The following is a 23,277-nucleotide window of genomic DNA, read 5'->3' as shown; positions in this document are numbered from 1 at the left end:
ACTTTCAACTGCTATTGTATATCTCTCTGTTCTAAAGACAATTAAGACAACTAAGCTGCCTAGGCTTGCGGAGAATGGATCCTGTTTTCCTATTCTCAATAATTTGCTATGCAGCCTTTTCCCAAGAGAACAAGATTAACAAAACCTACTCTCATCCTGCAAACTAGTGCTAGTCAACTAAGACAAGTATGTTCTTCAGGGTATCAGTATGGCTGAGGCTAGTTAAGAGCACAGACTCTAGGTTTAAATTCTAACCCTCACATTTACCACCACTGAAGCCTTTGGGAAGTTACTTTAATCTTTCCATGCCAGAGTTTCTTTGCCTATAAAACGAAATCATAGTAATATCCACACCACAGGTGTGAGGATTAAATAAAATATATATAAAACATTCAGAATACCGCATGGGCACATGTAAGCCCTATTTTAATGTTTTAATGTTGGCCATTATTAAGAAGCATTTTTGGTTTGTATTCTTTAAACCCAAATAACAGTTAAGGTTCTACATATTTGAGGATTCAACTCATGGTTTCTAAGTTGCGGATTAGGTCTATTAATAAGCAAACCTACAAGAGAGACAAAAATCATTTACGTGCAGTCTCTGAGATTTCTCACAATCTTATTACATTCAAATAGTACTTGAAAGAAAGTCACTGCTTCCTGGACTGGTATTTTCCTATACACAGGTGGTAGGCTAAAAAATTGTTCCTCACTTAACATACAAAAACACTTCAGTAGATTGAACTTATCTGAATCTTCTAAGCAGACACTGTATGTACTATGTTTAATACCTGATTTGTCAGAAAGAGAAGCTCTGCAACATCAGATAAATGTGACTCCATCACTTTTTTCTTTTTTTTTTTTTCTTTTTTTTTTTTACTCCATCACTTTTGATGTTCAAAATTCAAAACAAGTAGAAATAATTTTATAAACATTTCATCATAATTTTCTTTTACCTAAATTTTCAAGGTCTTTCTTGGTGACAAATTTGTAATCATCATAAACTGTGCTTTCTGGGTTCTCTTCTAATTCTTCTGTCAAGTTGTCCAAGAAGGAGCACCACCTGGGAGCAGGACCCAAAACCTGCCGGGTTGACGAAAAGTTAGCAAGTGTATACCCTCATCGTATCAACTAAGAGCCAGTTATTTTACAACCAGTTTCCATAAATATACTTTTAAAATCCTTGATTCCATCAGAAGTACCGAGAAATAACTGCAAAATGCATTATCAAGTCTGTAATGTAAGAGAATAAACAAAGCAGGAAGAAGCTTAGGCTTACAAGGGAAAAAAAATCTCAGTCTGGGATACAATGATATTAATGAATATTCTTACATGAGAACTATGAAAAATAAATAATAATTCAGATACTAAGAATAACATCCATCTACATAGTTCCACCACTTCTCTCATTCAAAACATAAATAGAATTTACAAAGGCATACACTTGGCATAGCAGATTTTTTAAATTTGTCATGCATGACAAACAAAAGTCTAAACAAAAGGAGAATCACCCTTTCTTAAAGAGTTTTCAACTAATGACTTGATAATTACATTCTATCTTGTATGGTCCATTTCATTTAATTGATGAAAAAATTAAAATCCTGTGTATAGAATTCTTCAGATTTAACCTAAAAGGGGTGCCCAAGATCCACAATTAGTCCCAACGAAAGGCTGAGAAACAAAGGATTAAAGAGAATTTATAACCAAGTAATAAAATATGGATACTTCAATTTGTAACCCAATTACTTCCATAAAATAATGATTGTTTTTCACTTTTTTGCCCTTGATACAAATCTTTCCCACCAGATGCCTCACCCACTGAGGTCAACATTTATCCCAAAGGAAATAACACTCAGCGGGAAAGCCAAGCTCATGGTAGAGGCTTTCAGAAGAGAGAACTCTGGGCTCTTACAAAATGGATCTACCTGCCTGTGTATTCTGTAATCAATTAAACAGGGGGGAAAAAAAACAAAACTCATAGTGGAAATTATTAAATTTCGCTTAAACTTTTTAGAGAAAGGAAGGCAGGAGGAAGAGAGTTAACATCAAAGAAAAATGGCCCCTAATATCCTCTTCAACCATTAAAAAAAAGAAAAAAGCAGATGTTAGATATAACCATACTAATTTAGTCTTATTATTTTGCCTGATTAGAAAGAGAGTGATCCCACCACTCCTGCCAAAGGCTATGGGGCTCATGAACAAGAAAAACAACTCTTAATGACCATTAAAAAGTACCACTGAGAATTTTCTTACTAGCATAATCTATATAATTCTTAAAAACAGAAGGAAAGGTCTTGATATACTAAGTGGTTTGACTAACCATAAAAGACAAATTTTTAAGAAATGCAAGGCATTAAAAAAAAAATCCAGTGTAGACCACTTTAAAGAAACTGTTCTAAAATTAAGCAATTTTAGGACAGTTGCTTGAAGCAACGAATACTGATATTAATTACTACTAGATATAAAACACTGTGCTAAACCAAAGTCCCCGACCATGGTCTTATCCCCCAAGGAGTTAAAAAAACCTAACTGGAGCAGACAGCGTGTATGTGTGTGCACACGCATGCACATGCACACACACTCAGCTGCTTATAGCAATGGACTGAGATTGCACTCAGTCCATGTGGAAGACAAGTGAGGGCCAGATGAAACAGGCTGGGCTGGGCTAAGTATATCTGAAAGGACTTCCGGCTGGAATGAACATGTGAGCAAGCTGGGACAACTACGGGGCATCTTCCGAGAGTGAGAGTTTAGGCACCGGAGCTACAGAGGAATCTGCTTTCCATCAGTCACAAATCTGCGAAAGTGCCGCTCTACCACGTGCTGCTGTATGACCCAGGTCGGCAGTCTCCTCTTTCAGAGAGGAACAAGGTGTATTCACTATTAGCACTTTTCCAGGATGTAAGATCCAAGGTAGGTTCTCACGGGAGGGTCCAAACTTCACCTGTTTTAAGTGCTTAATTTCCAGTACCTAGAACATTGCCTGCCAAGTAGCAGGTGTTAAGTGTTTCATAAATAAATCGAGTCATACATAAAACACATATGAATGCATTTAAGATTTCCAAACAAGACTTAAAGGGTCTTGTCTGGTAAAAGTATTTTTTAAATACACAATAGTTTCACATTTAAACCTTAAATCAGTCATAAACATGAGGTTCAAAGACAATGAAAAGATACTACTCTGTTTACTGACTATTCTTGGGGGAGGAGATGTAGGAGTATCAAAATATCAGACCAGATCTGAACTTACTTTCACGTGGTTCTTTTTTATTATGTTTCTTGATCGTTATCTGGATTCTAATGGAATTGTTTCAGATTGCCTCTCTAGGGACAAGTCTGGCTAGGTAAATAATCTCTGCCATCAAATTCACGACCATCAAATTTTACAGGAGGAAATAGTTCCATCAAAAACAAGAAAGTCTAATGGGCTGATTTTATTAATCACGTTTCCCTACTTCCTACTCAGAGAAAAAAACATCAAAATGATGATAACAAAGTTGAAATTTCTGATTTAGCTGGCATTAACTAGAGGTTTTATCCACATAAGAGCTTTCCACAAAGGTCTACCCCCAATAAATTGCAAAAACAGTGGTCAGCTTAACCAACAAAGAGGGTTTAACCACATCATGCACAGCTCTGATGTATCTGTAATGACCACAGTATTAATTCATGTGTAAAAACTCCTCACTGTCCTTACTCATAAAATGGTAATCCTTCAACTAAGATTTTAAAATAAATTAACTTATTCTTAAAATTCATGCCTCACAACTTGAAGAAAACATCTTTTTTTTTTTAACAACCGACATACTATTACTACTATCTCAAAAGTTTCTAGGTTTTCTGTAGTATCATATTGTTATATTCTCTACTGCAGTCAAAACTGATTATTCTTTGATGATCTACATTTTTATGCACTGTAAGAGTTTTGCTTCAGAAACTTGGTGAAGATTCTTCTATTTTAAACTTCAGTGATCTGTCAATGATCTTCCACTGTTTATTCATAAAGAATTTTCTAAAGTCACAGGTCAGTAAAAGTACAGAACTGGAAACTGACTCAACAAACTGATATAAAGGATACTGAGGTGTTTCTCGGCAATTTTAATGACAACCAATTTAAACAGAAATACCTGTCCTCCAAAAGAGGAGAGAATCTTTATCGGCCTGCTATGGGACGCCCTTGACTCAAATGCAGCCAAGTATCTGCTTGCTCTAATCCATTTGGGCAAAAGAACCAATTTGAAGGTACATGAAAATACATGCCACGTGCCCAAGATTATCTGTCTGCATGATTACAAGCTACCTGTAAGAGGTTAACCATATACGCCTAGTTTAAAACCTCAAAATTCTCGTATATTCTGGAAACGGACAAAAATGATGAAGAGTGGGGAGGAAAGGCAATGAATAGTAAAATTCTCAGAGAGTTAACAGAAAACGGTATCCCTTCCCTTCTTCTTCTTTTGAAAAACCACTGTGCCTCACCTAAAGCTGGGCTAAGGCAGAACTAAGCATTGAGTATTACTGGATGGATGGTTTTAATACATCAAGGGTGATTAACAATTATTGACAATATTAGAGACAAAGAACCAACTGTACTAACTCACTATAGATGACAGTTTTTTCCATTTACTTATAACAACACTGAGAGTATTTCCTACTATTAATCTAAAAGTCACTGACAATATAGAACAGCAATTAAATATGAAATTGTTATCTTGAGTTTTAAACTAATTATCTACAAAACAGTTTAAAAAACTTTAGTTTACTCCATTTAGTAGAACTATATCAGCATACAATAAATAACTTCTTTCTTTTTTCACAGTAACTCTGAATCAAAATGGGAAACTAACTGTATGTAAAATACCCAAGTGGTCTAATACATATATCAGTTAAAGTTTTCCCCTACTAGAATTTTAACCCATATCTAATGTGGACTCTGTTACTCTCACTGTAAGGCCAATATTCTTTATTAGAAACAGCTGGGGCCAAAAAGCATCTGAAACTCACTCAGAACCTTAGGCATTTTCAAAAGGTAACAGAGTAGGTATACTGCATTTATGTAAAGTCTTCAGTGGTGTCTGGGTCAGTGGTCCATAACTAAACACATTAAAGGTTTTCTGAGGCAAAATCCATACATCTTCATGCTAGTGATCTGGATAAACAGACTAGAAAGGCTCTTGCCATTACATGTCAGATTTGAGTCCTAATGAAGCATTTCTGATTTTGCCGCCAATGAGTTATAATAAAACAAAACAAAACAAAAAAAACAACTAAGAGCTTTTTGGACTTCAGAATGGCAGATCAGAGATGATGGAGTATACTGTACTGTAAATATCATTAACCACTATTAATGATGATTTTTCTAAAGGGAAAGCCTGTACCTTCAGAAGGGGAATGGATTTTGCCAACTACGACGACCAACCCTGCATACATAAACTCAAAGGCAAGCTTCCTTTTCAAACTTTCCCTCCATTATTAGCTGAATGGCACCACTAGCACCAGCATGTATGTTCAAATTCTGACAGCTGGGGATTACTAATACCCGATCATAAATAAGCCTAAGACAAGAGAGACAGCTGGGTGAGCCAAGGGAGTGACCATGAATTTGAGCAGGTAATTGCATTTGCAACATAATGAGCTGCCTAATTGCAAAGCCAAGTTTACATGCATTTGCATGAGTAATTATGAGTCATTTAAAGGTACCTGACTAGTAGTGCTTTGTTCTCTCATTCCTAAAAATCAGATTAGCAAAAGAGCGATTTAATTTTAACATTTAAAAATATTAATTTTAAAAAGGAGAAAAATTATTGTCTGCCATGGTTTCAATTCTCATTCCGTTTTTGAAAAGTAGGTTTAGCCACTGAGATAAAATGATAATAAAATAAAATAATTGTTGTTTAGTTGCTAAGTCGTGTCCGACTACAACCTGCCAGGCTCCTCTGTCCATGGGATTTCCCAGGCAAGAACAATGGAGTGGGTTGCCATTTCCTTCTCCAGGGCATCTTCCCCACCCAAGGATTGAACCCACGTCTCCTGCATTGGCAGGTAGATTCTTTACCCCTGGGCCACCAGGGAAGCTCGATCATAAAGTAAGGCCAGGTGAAAAGGAAAAAGTAAGATCACTTATGCCACCCTACCACCATCAGCCGACAAACACTTTAGTGGCACACCAACTATATATTACCTCCTCTCCCTCCCAAGCCTAGTTAAAATGACAGTAAATCAATATAAAAGATAATAACCCGCAAGGACAAAAAGAACAAAAGAAGAAAATACAGTGGTTAACAGATTTAACACAGTATAAATTACAGAGGTAATAACAAAGAGGCGACTAGATTCTTTCCTTAGAGTCCTTGAGACCAGCACTCCCAGGCTCCATGTATCTGGGAAGATGGGCCCGAACACAGGGGAGATGACAGAGTTGATGAGGCCCCTTAAGAAACCAGAGGATCATTCCCTGGAGAGAGTGAAGGAAAGCTGCTCCATGTGAGTGGATACCCGGCAGTGGTGACTTGAGCTGTAGGGCTGGAATCAGCAAACTAACTGGCAGCCTACACAAACTCCCGGAAGGCCAGGAGCCACACTTGTGCTGCTGGGCTTCCATCCCTGCCAGTCGAAACCCCCAACACTCCTGGTGAGAAACTGGTGGATTCTCTATAGAAAACTAAAGATCCCCAAAGAGAGCCTTCCCAATGTCCCTATCTGGGAATTCTCCAATACAGGCACAGACCTCATTTTATTGCACTTTTCTGATACTATGTTCTTTAGAAACTGAAGGTGTATGACAACCCTGCGTTGTCAGATGACGAGCTGTTGATCCCTGGGATCAAGAAGATCCCCTGGAGAAGGAAAGGGCAACCCACTCCATTTTTCTTGCCTGGGAAATCACATGAACAAGAAGCCTGGCAAGGCTACAGTCCGTGGGGGTCACAAAGAGTCAGACACGACTTAGCAACTAAGTATGAGTGTGCGTGCTCAGTTGCTTTCTTGGCATCTCATGGACTGTAGCCTCGCCAGGCTCCTCTATCCACGGGATTTCCTGGGCAATAAAATTGGAGTGGGTTGCCATTTCCTTCTCAAGGGGATTCTTCCTGACCCTGGGATCAAACCTTATCTCTGGCATTGGCAGGTGGATTCTTTACCACTGAGCCACCAGGAAAGCCCCCCTCTTTTTCAGCAATAAAATATTTTAAAATTAAGATATGTACATTTTTTAGACATAATGCTCTTGCACACAATATAGTATAATGTAAACATATCTTTTATATGCACTGAAAACTAAATGCATATATCCACTGGAGATCTACTGACTTTGAGCTTGGTGATATTCAGAACATGCAAGCTTAGTGAACACCAAATAGTCCGGCTAAATTGAGGAAAAGGGCCTAAAAGAATTACTCTCAAGTGAACCACAGCCAATTCAAGAGAGCAAAAATCTTATTCAAAACCACGACATTCCTTCATAAACCAAATATCTTCAAGTTCTCTTTTAAGTATTCAAAGCTGTACTATATTTAACCTAAATATTTCTAATTTGAGTTAGAATGAAAAACTGTTCATTTTTGCTTTTTCCAAAAATTGCAAACAGTCATTAAATAGTATGAAAAAGTCCTCAGCTTCCATCTCCCTTCAATGCCCAAGAAAAAAGGAAGAATCTCAACATGGTCCCTCTTTTTCAAAGTCCACTGTTCAATGGGACGAACATGCTCTCGTAGGGTCTCCTCTCCATTCTATATGTGCTGCCCTCTTCATTCTATCCTAGACAGCCTGACTGTGGCTCTGCAGCAAATATCACTGGATGTTTATCAGGTTACACTTGAAATTCCACACAGTTTCCTCAAGTTCACATCCAGAGTCTACAGCTCCAAAGACTTCAAGCAATGTTAAAATCCTCTGCTTCCAGTCTTTTCCGGTCCCAATTTCCTAACTATGCTAAAAATGCTCAACCTTGACGGCTATGTCTGCACATAAGAATACACGCAACAGCCCCATGGGTGCTAAAGGCACTTGGCCAATTTAATCATTTGAGAATGTATTTATCTTTTTGATCACACACCTGGTAACACCCACTCTCCGAGATCTTGTTTTGTCATTTTATTCCTGCCAGGAGTTACACAGATGGTTTTAGTGTGCTATCCTGGTTACCACATCAGCAGTTTCCTGGTTCTATTCTACTTCCTTACAGGCAAAGGAATTTATTAAAAATTTTTCAGCATATTCTGATGCCTTCTAATTCTAAAGTCCATGTAAAATCTAAAGGTATCCTGAAGAAACTTGGCAGAGACATAGGAAGAGTAAAATGTTTTAAAATTAAGGTTACACTCCTCAACACTGCTATTTTTTTTGGGGGGGGGGGTCCAAAAAATATTTTGCCCCAACATTTAGCAGTTAATATTTATCTACAAGGTGCAATGTGGAACTAGGAAATCCTGAAGAATGCACTTTAAATTCAAGCAAAAGAAGATTTTCCATATATTCCCAAAGAAAGCCAAAGTAGAGCATTATATTGACAGAGCAAAAGAGGGTAAAAGAACCCAAGTTCAATTCATAATTGAATAAAATGTAACCGACCATAATGCACTTAAGTAATTTTCTACAACCCAGGTGGAAAGTCTATTTCAGATTTTAAATATGCGTGTTCCCCACTATGGTGACAGACCGGATTCCTACAAATGACAATATAATGGCCCTACTAGGATATACGGTATGTGTGTGTATGTACAAGGTTGTGGGAAGGATGCAGTATGTATATTGTATTAATCTTTTTTTTTTAGTGAAGTCTTAGGATAGATTTCAAAAACTTGACATAAATCTAATCATTTTCAAAAAGAGAAGCGCTTTACAAGAAAAGCATACACATAATGAAATCTTCAAACTCAGAATGAAAGGAAAGCTATGTCGTTTGGTAGGGGGAGTGATAAAAGGGAAAAGATCACCCCTGTAGCAGAACCAAAAACTGGACTCCAAAAATCGGACTCATGGCAACCAAGGCAAAAAGTGATGTATAATAAGGTAGAGGGACATTATTTACTTGATAAAAGAAGCATACTGATATGTCTGGAAAGAGAAGCTCTCTTTTAGAACTAAACTTGAGAAGCATTTCATAGATCTCTCTCTAAGGAACTCTAACTGGACAGTATTTCTTTAAAACAGGTTTACAAAAGAAACTTCATATGACTGTTAAACATCAAAGAAGCATTAAACTGTAATTTATGAAGGTCCAAGTAACGTGATCCAAGCAAACAGCTTGATGACCTAACTTGACTCTGTTGTCCAATACAGTAGCCACTAGCTACATGTGGCTACTTAGACTTAACTAAGATGGAATAAAATGTAAAATTCAGTTCCTTAGGCACACTGAGCACATTTTAAATGCTCAATAATCACACATGGCTATTTGCGGACATGTTGGACAGAGCAGATCTTGGAATGCCTCCATCAGAAGTTTTTCTGAACGGCACTGGTTTAGAGAACTCAAAGAAATGAGTGGTGAATTCCCATTAATAGGAAACTAGGCAAATAAATTATGACATGTTTATGTAACGAAATATTGCGGAACCATTAGAAAGAATGGGTTTACTTTATATTTATCTGATCTGATCAGAATAATATTGATATACCATTACACGACAAAAATCTCTCTCAGAACAGTATGCATCATGAGATGCCAATTCTGCAAAATCACAGCTGGTGTGGGGCAGGGCTTGCAGGGCAGGCCTGGAGGGAAAGACAATGTGCACCATCTTGTTAACAACAGTAGTGGGAGCGGCAGTGATGAAGGACTTCTTCGGTTTATACGTTTGATTTTTTTTTTTTAATAGAGCATTTTTCCTAAAGTAAAACAACGTTCCCAAAGGGAGAGAGGCACACATACAGATGGAGTTACCAACTGATCAACAAGCCACACAACATCAAACTGAAACATCAATTGTTTCAGATGATCTTTACGAAGAAGCAGGGGTCCAGCCTATAATTCAGGGTTGAGGCCCTTAGTGAACTTAGTGTATTTGTGATATTGACTGAGAAGAGACCTTTACGAGAGACAAAAGCTCTTTTTTTCTCTCCAGGAAATTCAAGAACTTAACTCACTCACAACTTTCATTGTGAGAAACAACCTCAGAAATGCAGATGATACCACTCTAATGGCAGAAAACAAAGTGGTACTAAAAAGAGCCTTCTTGATGTAGGTGAAAGGAGAGAGTGAAAAAGCTGGGTTAAAACTCAATATTCAAAAAACTAAGAACATGGCATCCGGTCCCATCACTTCATGGCTAACAAATGGGGAAACAATGGAAACAGTGGCAATTTTTATTTTCTTGGACTCTAAAATCACCGTGGACAGTGACAGCAGCCATGAAATTAAAAGACACTTGCTCCTTGGAAGGAAAGCTATGACAAGCCTAGCCAGTGTATTAAAAAGCCTAGCCAGAGGTATCACTTTGCTGACAAAGATCTGTACAATCAAAGCTATGGTTTTTCTAGTAGTCATGTACGGATGTTGTCGGACCATTAAGAAGGCTGAGTGCCATAGAATTGATGCTTTCGAATTGTGGTGCTGGAGAAGACTCTTGATAGTCCCTTGAACTGCAAGAAGATCCAACCAGTCAATCCTAAAGCTATGGTTTTTCTAGGAGCCATGAACAGATGTAAGAGTTAGACCATAAAGAAGGCTGAGTGTCTAAGAATTGATGGTTTTGAACTGCGGTACTGGAGAAGACTCTTGAGAGTCCCTTGGACTGCAAGGACATCAAACCAGTCAGTCCTAAAGGAAATCAACCCTGAATAGTCATTGGAAAGACTGATGCTGATGCTGAAGCTCCAATACTTTGGCCACCTGATGCAAAGAACTAACTCACTGGAAAAGACCCTGATGCTGGGAAAGATTGAGGGCAGGAGAAGAAGGGGGCAACAGAGGATGAGAAGGCTGGATGGCATCACCGACGCAACGGACATGAATCTGTGCAAACTGCAGGTGACAGTGAAAGAGAGGGAAGCCTAGCATGCTGCAGTTCATAAGGTCACAAAAAGTCAGACATGACTTAACCACTGAACAATGACCTAATGATCACCAAGCCCTAAGGATGTATTACCTCCTTATTGCCTCTTCTGTGTCTTCCTTCACCACCCATTGCCAGTATCTCAGAGGGAGCTCACAGAACTTTTCCTGATCAATTACAATCCTAACTCCTGCTTCCCTGGTGGCTCAGACGGTCAAGAATCTGCCTGCAATGCAGGAGACCTGGGTTCGATCCCTGGGTTGGGAAGATCCCCTGGAGGGCTGCAGTCCATGGGGTCGAAAAGAGTTGGACAGGACTGAGCAACTAACAGGCATAACCCCTGCTTCAAAGTCACCCCTTCCTACAGGCAGAATAATCTTATCCCCATATCTGATCTCACACCCCTGAATAAAACCCATCAAAAGCATGCCACACCACTTTAAACTAAAACCAGAAACACTGTACAAAGGTTTAGAGATAGGCCCTTTTATCTCTCCAGTTTTACTTATCTCTTGCCCCTCCCTACCCCTGGAAAACCTAAGCTCCTTCCCAGTGCACTTAACAGATCTGAGGCTCTAATTTCAATTCCTGTGTGCAGAAAGCTCTCTCTTTCTTTCTATCCCTTCACTGGTTAATTCCTACACATCCTTCAAGATTCAGTACAGGGACTTCCCTGGTGGTCCAGTGGTTAAGAATCTGCTGTGCAATGCAGGGAAGTCATGGGATCTTGGCTCCCCAACCAAGGAATGAACCTGGGCCCTTGGCAGTGAAAGCATGGAGTCCTAACCACTGGACCACCAAGGAATTCCCTCCATTTAGTAATTGTGGCCACATGATGCAAAGAGCCTACTCACTGGAAAAGACCCTGATGCTGGGAAAGACTGAAGTAGGAGAAGAGGGTGGCAGAGGATGAGATGATTGGATGGCATCACTGATTCATGCACATGAGTTTGAGCAAACTCCAGAAGATAGTGAAAGACAGGGAAGCCTGGCATGTTGCAGCCCATGGGGTCACAAAGACACGACTGAGTGACTGAACAGCAACAACAACAATTTTCAAAACTACCTTCTAGAGCAATTTAAACTGCTAATAACACAAGTCAATCCCACAATCACCACCCAAAAGGGCATGGGGGAAAAGCAGATGACACTGAAGCAAGGAGATGGATAGATGGAGGCTCATTATATCCATCTTTACTCTTATGCATATTTGAAACATACACATAATAAAATTTTTTAAACGAAGTGTCAAATACTCATTCCTTCAAATCAGCATGTGTTCAGTGAGAGCCCACGAAGTACCAGACACGGTTCTCGTCACCAGGGATAGAGCAGAAAGTAAAACACACAAAAGTCATGCCCTGAGCGTGCTGACATCCAGGCACATGTGCACTGGAAGACAAACTTGCCTGGAATGTGAGAGGACACCAAATCCAAGTAAAAGCAAGTCCAGGTCTTAGAACTTTCTGTTTTCTGTATTAGCCTGGCCTTTTAAAAGAATGTAGCCCAAATTTCTTACCTATTTGTATAACTTGTCTTCTATTTTTAAGGTTAAAAAAGAAAAAACAAAACAAAACAACTCCACAGTAGGTAATAGGCACATCTGTCAAAGAAAGTGCCAGAGGATTCAGACTATCAGGCAAACTCAGAAACTCAAAACCGACCCCTGGCTGTAAGCACGACCTTCTACCACCACCGTCTAGGTGACCATACCAACAGGCCCCTGGAGTACCAGAGTGTTCCCATCTCTCTTTTGCCCGAAACAAGAATGGTAAAGAGATGAACCTGGTGAGCACCAAGAAGGAAGGAATCACCAGAGCTGGAAAGGTATGATCTTTGGTCAATATTTGATTCAAAACTAAACCAGCATCTGAATAGGAAGCTTTCAAGCAAACAGGCATGCCAGGTGTGCAACCGTTTTAGCAAAAACAAGTATCATCTAAAAACATATTAACAGAATCAAGTTAATGTCATACGTGCGTCAAATATTTCCATATGGAAATTATGTTCATTTCTGCCTTGCCGGAACTGAAATTAACTTTTGAAAATGTGACAGGATGTTCAGAAAATTACTTCCTGAGTGTTACACATTAATGCTCTCTGTGCGTCTGCTATTCTGGTGACCCAATAAAATGTGATGGGAAATGGAGAGGATTTCCTTTGTTGAGAAAAATGCCAAAGATACTGTTACTGCCTGAAAGTGTTTAGATTAAAATAGGAAGTCCACATTTCCCCCTTGTAAAGACACAAACAACTTGTTTGTATTAAAACAGAATGCTTTATTAGCCACCTGACACTCATGCCTTACTTCCTATTTCACAATTTTGAACATATAACTGAAAGATTACAAATAGAACACAACACCTTATAAAGCAATTTCATGCATAAGAGAAAATTCAATTACAAGAGATCTGCTGTGAGGCTGGGTAAGTTAGAAAAGAAGTTCACTCTGCTTTTCATCCCTCTCTTTTTCTGTTAATTAGAAAAAGTAATGAAAATACACGGAGCTTGGAATTAACTGCCACTAACCTGCTGTTCTGCCTATAAGTGCCTCGCTTATTTTTCTCCATCAAGTTAGGTCTATCACCTTCCATAAGATGTCTTATCCCCGCAGATCTTTCCTATGGGCTTGGCTTTATCTTTTAAATGCTTTTCTTAGAGAACAAAATTAAATGTATGTTCCATCTACATTATCATGAATCGAGACATCTAAAAAATACCCATCTCTGAACTCAGAGTTGAACTCAATTTAAAATGCATCAGGTTTTTCATTCACATTTGTCTTCTCTTTCCTTTTCCACTGCCTCATGTATTCTGATAGCTCTTCCCACACACTCAATAATGAAAAGTTTCTTCCTTAGTCTAATGTGCCATCATTTTCTTTACCTCCCATGGGGTGTCTTTCTTTTATCAACTTATTCTTTTCCTAAATCCTATAAACATGCCTTCTCTAGATGGTGCCTGATAACATAATTCCTGAACTCTTTTTCTGAGCTTTCTCTAATCCTCTATCTGTGAAATATTTCTCAATGAACAAGCATATTAACAACCTCAAGAACACCCCTTCACTGTATCTCTTGTCCTTCCCCAGCCCCACTCACATGTGGAATCACTGCCAACACCCTGCTTAATTTATTCCTTTGAGTTAGAGCTGCACAAAACCCCCGACCCCGTTTTCACAGATACCATTGCAAAGCCCTATCTCACTCATTCTGAACTTGCTAACTATATTTAAAATTTCTTTCCTTTCTTCTACTCTGACCACTGTATTTAATACTTCTGAGCTGTAATTTCACTGGTTTAACTTCTTACATAGAGACCAGGTTCTAAAGTCAAGCAGCTAAGATTAACAAGATAGTGCAAAACAATCTGCCTGCCAACAGAGAAGACCCAAGAGACTCAGCTTTGATCCCTGGGTCAGAAGATTCCCTGGAGGAGGAAACGCAACCTACTCTAGACTTCTTGACTGGCGGGCTACAGTCCACAGGGTCGCAAAGAGTTGGACACAACTGAGTAGAGCACAGAACAGCAGCAATTAAAGTCAAACCTGAAAATCCTTCAGGTTGCCCTTCAGTAAGTCTAAAAAAGCACATGTGCCTCGGGTGTTGACCAGCATCAGATACAGTGGGCAACCTGCAGCCAGAGGCCTTGTCACCAAAAACTCTTATCTTAAATTACCAGAACCATCCTCAGTATGGCAATGCTATAAGAGATATTGGGAACAAATATCTTTTGAAGAAAACACTCAAGCAGTCCCTTTCAAATCGCATGCCTCATCTCAAACACATAATAAGTGATCTCTAAGAGTTTATAATAACATAGAAAAACAAGAAGTGAGAAAAAAGCAAGGTATTAGATCATTATCAATTAAAAACAATGGAAAAAATAGAGCAAAATGTTAAAATGTGTTTGCTCTTCCCTGACAGCTCAGTTGGCAAAGAATCCACCTGCAATGCAGGAGACCCCAGTTTGATTCCTGGGTCGGGAAGATCCGCTGGAGAAGGGATAGGCTACCCACGCCAGTATTCTTGGGCTTCCCTTGCGGCTCAGCTGGTAAAGAATCCGCCTGCCATGTGGGAGACCTGGGTTCAATCCCTGGGTTGGGAAGACCCCCTGGAGAAGGGAAAGGCTACCCACTCCAGTATTCTGGCCTGGAGAATTCCAGGGACTGTATAGTCATGGGATCGCAAACAGCTGGACACAACTGAGCGACTTTCACTTTCACTTTGGTTAATGGAAGAGTGAGTTCTCTACTTGTCTTTATTGGCCATTTTCTATACTGTGCTTTTGATAATAGAATGTGGGAAATGGACTTTAGTTTTAAAACTCAGATTTTTAATTTAAGCAACCAAACTTCATCACTGCTTTCTGTTTCAATAACAGCAAAACCAATGGCATTCAGTAGTGGTCTCTCCACCTCTAGTTTACATGACCTGTAACAGACCGAACAGTATCAAATCATATTTTTCACATCATTTTCTTCACTCACACCTGTGATTTTGTCACAGCTTTTTCAGTATATATTTATTTTGTTCAATACCACATTCTTCCTAGCTACATAAAAGCCCACATTCATATAATGCTAAATATACTCTTTGCCACTGGACCCATCAAATTTTACTCAATGCAAAAACGTACAACAGCAATAATCAGCTGAACGTCTGTCAGGCAGCAAGCACCATGATAAATGACTAAGTGTCTACTGCACACAGCTGTCTCACAAAATCATTCTTCCTTTGTAGCTCAAGAAACAGAGGCTCAGTCAGGATAAGTAACTTGTTCGAAGTCACCAAATTCGCCTAAGTGGCAATCCAGGAATTCAAACTCAGGTCAGATGATTTTTAAAATTCCTTCCATAACCAACTCGGAATGACGAAATGCCTTCACAATCCAGCTCTGGAACTAGCTTGTCATTTGACCTTGAACAAATGACTCGGTTTCTCAGCTATCAATTAAGGGGCTGGACTAGATGACCCCAAAGCTCCTGACGTGCTCTAGTGTTCTGTGCTTCAAAAGCTTCCCCTGTTCCTTTGCAGCCTGTGGAGAAACCATTTATTGTGGAAAACATTTCAGCATTTATCTGTCCAGTTCATGCTCTGTCTTGTATGTCCTCTGATGCTAGAAAGTTCCCCAGATACATCTGGTACTGCCTCCTTAAACCAAGAAAATATGCTGCAATTGGCACTCGAAAATAGGAATTTCTCAATTAAAAAAAAAAAGAATAGGAATTTCTAACAAAACTACTTCTGTCACTATCTCTAATAGCTCTCTGCTTAAATGAGCATCTGAGAGGAAAATGTCATCCATTACTTTTAGGATTCCATGTGAACACTAACATATTCAGGGCCATTTCAGCGTATACTAGTGGGTCAAAGAGAACTCACATCTGGGGAATCTCTGGTATCAGATTAGTAAACATAAGAGCCGTCAGTCTCGGCTTTGAATCGTACTGGATCAATGGTCCATACTAGAAGCCAAATCTTAGAAAGCAGCAGGCACGGCACTTCCAGCAGCTCCAGCTAAAAGCACAGGAAGAAAAATGATGCATTTCCAATCATTATAATGCATAAGCCCATCCTATCCTAGATGGATCACAATAAACTGTGGAAAATTCTTCAAGAGATGGGAATACCAGACCACCTGACCTGCCTCTTGAGAAATCTGTATGCAGGTCAGGAAGCAACAGTTAGAACTGGACATGGAACAGACTGGTTCCAAATAGGAAAAGCAGTATGTCAAGGCTGTATATTGTCACCCTGTTTATTTAACTTATATGCAGAGTACATCATGAGAAACGCTGGACTGGAAGAAACACAAGCTGGAATCAAGATTGCCGGGAGAAATATCAATAACCTCAGATATGCAGATGACACCACCCTTATGGCAGAAAGTGAAGAGGAACTCAAAAGCCTCTTGGTGAAAGTTAAAGTGGAAAGTGAAAAAGTTGGCTTAAAGCTCAACATTCAGAAAACGAAGATCATGGCATCCGGTCCCATCACTTCATGGGAAATAGATGGGCAAACAGTGGAAACAGTGTCAGACTTTATTTTTCTGGGCTCCAAAATCACTACAGATGGTGACTGCAGCCATGAAATTAAAAGACGCTTACTCCTTGGAAGGAAAGTTATGACCAACCTAGATAGTATATTGAAAAGCAGAGACACTACTTTGCCAACAAAGGTTCGTCTAGTCAAGGCTATGGTTTTTCCTGTGGTCATGTATGGATGTGAGAGTTGGACTGTGAAGAAGGCTGAGCGCTGAAGAATTGATGCTTTTGAACTGTGGTGTTGGAGAAGACTCTTGAGAGTCCCTTGGACTGCAAGGAGATCCAACCAGTCCATTCTGAAGGAGATCAGCCCTGGGATTTCTTTGGAAGGAATGATGCTAAAGCTGAAACTCCAGTACTTTGGCCACCTCACGCGAAGAGTTGACTCATTGGAAAAGACTCTGATGCTGGGAGGGATTGGGGGCAGGAGGAGAAGGGGACGCCAGAGGATGAGATGGCTGGATGGCATCACTGACTCGATAGCCCCTCAGTGAACTCCGGGAGTTGGTGATGGACAGGGAGGCCTGGCGTGCTGCGATTCATGGGGTCGCAAAGAGTCGGACACGACTGAGCGACTGATCTGATCTGATCCTAGATGCAAAGACAAAGTTCCCCCACACATTTCAAAAGAGGTACAACAAAAGCTCAACGTCCTTACTTTCATATTCTCCTTCTATATTTTTTTAGGAAAGAGTTTATCTCACAACAGCACCAGTCATACATCTTTTGGATGAGGCATTTCTTTTAGAAATCCGTCAGCCTTCACAAACATAATGATTGAAAGTGAAAGTGAAGTCGCACAGTCGTGTCCGACTTTTTGCAACCCCATGGACTGTAGCGTACCAGGTTCCTCAATCCATGGGATTTTCCAGGCAAGAATACTGGAGTGGGTTGCCATTTCCTTCTCCAGGAGATCTTTGCGGCCCAGGGATTGAATCCAGATCTCCTGCATTATAGGCAGACGCTTTACCATCTGAACCACCAGGGAAGTTCAGAAATGCATAAGGACTGCATGACCCCAAGATTCTGTGATCATTCTGATTAGAACATACTGTCAGAGCAAAGGAACTGATTCTTATCCTGCTGTATAAAAATTACAGTCTAGCACTTATGAGTCATGTTCTTAACTTTTTAACTTCACTAATGGTAGCAGAAAAAGGCAGATGCTAAATTCAAATGTGGTATAAGAGCTAAAAATCACTGCCAACCAGCCACTGTCAAAACATATCTTCAAATTACAGTTATCTGATTATCTCATATATGTTTTATTAATTTTTCAGCACATATTAATCGAATGCCTACAGCATAAAAGGCACTGCTTTAGGTGGTGGGAATGTAACTGGGAAAAAAAGAAACAATATCCCTGTGTCCATGTTTTTTATATCATAATAAAGAAAAATACACATTCATTACATATTTATTCATGTTTTTTATTTATATAAATATATAAATAAGTAAATAAATATAAGGAAGATTTTGTGCTTCAATGGAAAGTTATGTATAATCAAGAGTAGGGGGTCCACAAACTTTTTCTTAAAGATTTCGGGGCTTGCAGACCACGGGGTATTTCTATCATAATTACTCAACTCTACCTTTTTGGTCAGAAAGCTGCTGTAGACAACACATCATAAATGAATGGCTGCACTGTTCCAAGGGAGTGGGCATTTAGTTAGGTGTTTAGTTTGCCAAACTCCTGGTCTAAGAGCATGCCTTTCAAGATTACCTGATTCTGATTCCATGGGATACATTTTACAACTGTGTGAACTGTAAGTAACTGACAGCAATGCAAGATTAATTGCTAACAGTCACGCGAAAGAATTCTGTCATGGACAGATAACCCTCCATACCTTCGGAAAAGCCAATCTATTCATTTGTACATTCCCAACTCAGTATCACCTTATTCCACGTAAATCTGGGCTATTTTAGACTTCACCTTTGATGACACATGCCTGATTCCTTTAATAAGTTGAATGAAATTTTTAACATGTTTTTTTGAGATCTATGTGAAAATCATGACTTTCCTTTTTTCTGAAAATTATTCTTCAACAGTTTTTGCCATCTCGACATAAGACACACAATGGACTCACCTGAAAGTGTCAGAGAGACTTTAGCACCAAGAAGAACTGCCAAGCACAGCTTGTTCCCTTGGCACCAGATGAATCCAAAGGAGAGCTGCATGGACTCTCTGTTTCTAACTTTAATTTTCCTCTCTACTAATTCTGTGTTTGGGATTAGTTTACGACCTGTAAGTTATTCCCTGCTGCTGGCAGCGATGACGAGGGATTTGGTCTTTTGCTCTAACCACTTGTCGATCTCTGTAAATGGATAAACGGTTTTCAGAGATCTGTTCTCTGATGGTTAGAGAAAACGGAGTCTCCAGTGTTTTAAACTTTTCCATTTTGTAGGGCATTCTAAGTTAATGATAGGAGCTAAGATGTTATTGAGCAAAATGATAAGCCCTTGGAAGCTGCCAAGGAGAAGAGTGCTAGACTCTGACTGGTTGCTTTTATATTTTATCATCACTATTCTTGGCCACGTTAGGCTGCATATGGAATTCACTGACCAGGTGTGGAGCCTGCACCCCCTGCAGTGGAAGCATGGAGTCTTCACCACTGAACCACCAGGGAAGTCCTATTTTTATATTTTACATTAACCTGGCTGTTGTATGAAAAACAGAATGCAAGAGAGACAAAGGGAAAGAGGAAGGATCCAGTAAGAGGCCATTAAGGTAACCCAGATGCGTGGCAGAAGCAGAAGTACTGAAAAATGGCTGGATTTGAACCAATACTGGAAAAAGAGTTGATGTGAGGTTCAGATGGCCTGGACAAGGACACGCGAAGAGGACGGGCAAGGAAACACAGTTGTGCCTGTGCTCTGGGCCGAGGAACTGAGTAAGCAACGAAGTGAGAAGTAGGGCGGGTGGGGAGCTGGGACCAGGAATTCTGCTGTGGACACATAACTAGAGGGCACCAATGAGACATCTAGTGGAGAGGTCTCCACCTCCACGGCCCAGCAGACTGGTGGGTATGTGACTCTGCAGCTCCGAGGGGAAGGAAAGGCTGGAGACAGAAGTTTGGAAGTCCGTAGCACACAGGTGTCCCTACGGAGCCTGGGGGACAAGTGAGCTCCCTGAGGGGAGAACAAAGAGACAAGGACTAAGCCCCGGCACCAAAGGGAGAGTGCCGAGGCTCAATCACTGGGCCACGAGAGCAGGAAAAGCCACGAAAGCAGACTGACTGGAAGGGCTACCTAGGCGACAGGATGACAACCAGGACAATGTGGCTTCCAGAAGCCAGCATGGCCTGGCCGAGGGGGCTAAATGCCGCCTAAGTGATCTGCAGAAGAGATCTATTTTATGGGAGAAAGCACGTCTGCCTGCACAATGGACTCTGCACGAAAAGCAGAACCTCTGTCGGCCAAAGTTCTCTCTGCCGCCTGCCTCGTCTCCAGAGACTGTGGGAGAGAGACCAGTCTTTCACCATCTTGCCCCCAGAAGTGCGCTGCAATCATGAGACAAAATAGAAGACCAAGTCCCTAGCCCCAAACTTTAAAAGGAGGAAGAAAGTATCTATATAAAAAGGAGACACTAAATACTCTGTAAGGTACTGTCAAATCTAATGCTAAACTAAAATAATGTATTTGCCAAACAGACAGCTCATAAAAATGTTACCATCTTAAGAGGTGAAGGTAACTGCAAGGAAGCACTATGTAACTATGTCCTTGAGCCTTCTGGAAAATCATGCCAAAACATTCCAAGCAGTAATGCCTTCCCTGGTGGCTCAGTGGGTGAAGAATCCTCCTGCAACGCAGGAGACACAGGAGATGCGGGATCAATCCCTGGGTCAGGAAGATCCATCCCCTGGAGAAAGAAATGGTGATCCACTCCAGTTTTCCGGCCTGGAGAATCCCCATGACAGAGGAGTCTGGCTGGCTAGACAGTCCATGGAGTCACACAGAGTTGGACACGACTGAGTGACTGAGCACTCCCATCCCAAGCAGCAATGCCTCTGGGAGGATGTGTGCCTGTGTGTTACAACTAAGTGAAACAAGTGGCCTTGAGGTTTTATGCTTCTTAATACACAGTCATCTCTCTTTTCAAAGAGTTCTGTACATTTCATGCATTATGCTGAGTAAGTTCCAGTGTTATTTCTTAAAAAAAACCAGGAGCACTGGTGTGAGTAAGTGTAACTCTGTGTTTAACTCTGCCCTACGTGCAGGTACTCTGGTTCCAGGAGTACTTTCCAAATTTAAAAAACTTACGTGTTTAAAAAAAAAAATCATACATCCTCAATTAATTGACTTTTATTCTTCTAATTCAAATAGCTTCCTAATAAACAAGTAATTATTCTTTTTCTCACGTTTACGCATTCACGTGTGTGTGTACGCGCACTAAGTTACTTCAGTCGGGTCCAACTCTCTTTGACTCCATGGACTGTAGCCCTCCAGGCATCTCTGTCCACGGGATTCTCCAGGCAAGAATACTGGAGTGGGTTGCCATGCCTTCCTCCAGGGGATCTCCCCGACCCAGGGATAAAACCTGTGTCTCTTACATCTCCTACACTGGCAGGTGAGTCCTTTACCACTAGCGCCACCTGGGAAGCCCTTACGCATCCATACACATTATCAAGCATGCCAGTCATCACGTGTCCGTCATGTGTGGTCTCAGAGCTCACTGACCCATGGGGCCTTGGAGCCCAGTAGCATTTTCAACAGGAACAGTACTCGGCACCCTGGCAGGTTTGGGCCGGGTGCCACAGGACTTGGATTCCCTCTGGAGTCCGTGCAGTTGCCAAAGGTGTTAATTAGGAAGAACTAACCTACGATTAAATTATATATCAGAGGAACCCAAACTTGAAAAACTGTTTCTGGCATTAGTCCTGAAAGCTTCAGCTGAATTAGGCCCTGGAATTTAAAAAGCAAACAAACAAAAGAATAGATCCTGGTCTCTCAGAGACAGAAAAAGAGAACACTGAGAAAATGGGGAAAGAGCTGGAGAAAACCCATTTGGTCGTAAAAGACTAGCTAGCTATTGGGATAAGTAAGTGGCAGAGACTATATAAATCAGGAAGTGCATTTACTCTAAAAAGATTTCAAGTGCTCAAGAAAGATGGTATAGAGTACACAGGCAAAAATTAACAGGCTGAAAGAACATTAAGCTGTCTTCATTTTCAGCACAGCCTCAAAGCAGGGGGGAAAAAAAAGGGTTTTCATAACTGGTTTATAAGATGTTAATACAAATCGTTGTCCAAACTGCCTATATTTGGCATGAATTGCATATTCAACACACACTTCTCTGGTTCTATAGGCCTCAAATAAATCTCTGTGAAAAATGTCAGCCTGGTGAGTTTGATAAAATCTTAGCAAAGACGGCAGGCTTTCAGACCCCTGGGCTCTTTTGCTCTGAAGGAGTGTCACGGAGAACAGGTTCCAAGTAAAGACAAGCGGCGCCATAAACCCTCACGGTGTACAAGGCAGCAGGGCAGAAAGATAGGTTAGGGAGGAACACTTAGGTACAAGCTGCCACACAATGCTCAGCTGAGCACGAACAACTCCGCACTGACCGTCCACATGTGCTTAGCCACTTGGGAGCAGTTTCTGGGTGGCTTTTTGACTTCGCTTGGTTACATCTGAGCTACAGAGTTGAAACTAAAAAGATCTTCTAAGATAAGCTAACGCTGATCAAAAAAGCTGCTTCTCACCACCTGGCCAGCAACGGGCCCCCTCTTGTGTGAAGTTCCCAGTGCTTGGAACAAAAAAAACCCAGCCTGAGAAATGGATCCAGACAAACAGAAGTGAACGGGGGTCTCCTCCAGTTCTATCATCCCCTTTCTCCTCCTGGATTCAAGCAGTCACCTCCGTGTCCACACATTCACCAGGGAGAAAGCGGCTGTCACCTGTGGTTCTTTCCTCTCCCTTCCTCTCCACATCCAGGCAATGACCAAGCCTATCTTACAACTGTTGTCAATTGTCCCAATTCTGCCTCCACTGCCACCATCTTTGCACAAGCTGGTGAAATGGCCTTCCTGCAAAAATAGAACCGCCCCACCTCGTTCCACACCGAGGGATGCCCAGCCGGAGGCTCCTCATCAGCTGAGCAGACTCCTGATCCGGCCTCCACGCCCTACTCAGTGCTCGTTTGCCCTCCCACTGGTGGATTCTACACACTTCTTACACGAAGAAGGGCTCTTTGACACGAGACATCAAGAACTTGTAGGCAGATGCTGAAGATGCTGAAGA

The 23,277-nt window shown here is 40.7% G+C and overlaps 1 protein-coding gene across 1 annotated transcript in view; it reads right to left on the bottom strand.

The window, feature by feature from the left end:
- Window positions 1-23,277, bottom strand: part of NOL10 (nucleolar protein 10) — a 93,491-nt gene that overhangs the window by 37,764 nt on the left and 32,450 nt on the right. Inside the window, exon 14 of the mRNA XM_055540933.1 lies at window positions 957-1,083. Coding sequence (XP_055396908.1) covers window positions 957-1,083 — 127 coding nt within the window. The remainder of the gene's footprint in view (window positions 1-956; window positions 1,084-23,277) is intronic.

This window comes from Bubalus kerabau, chromosome 11, assembly GCF_029407905.1.
Source record: "Bubalus kerabau isolate K-KA32 ecotype Philippines breed swamp buffalo chromosome 11, PCC_UOA_SB_1v2, whole genome shotgun sequence".
In the NCBI taxonomy this organism is placed as follows: domain Eukaryota; kingdom Metazoa; phylum Chordata; class Mammalia; order Artiodactyla; family Bovidae; genus Bubalus; species Bubalus kerabau.
This window is presented reverse-complemented; position numbering and strand designations above follow the sequence as displayed.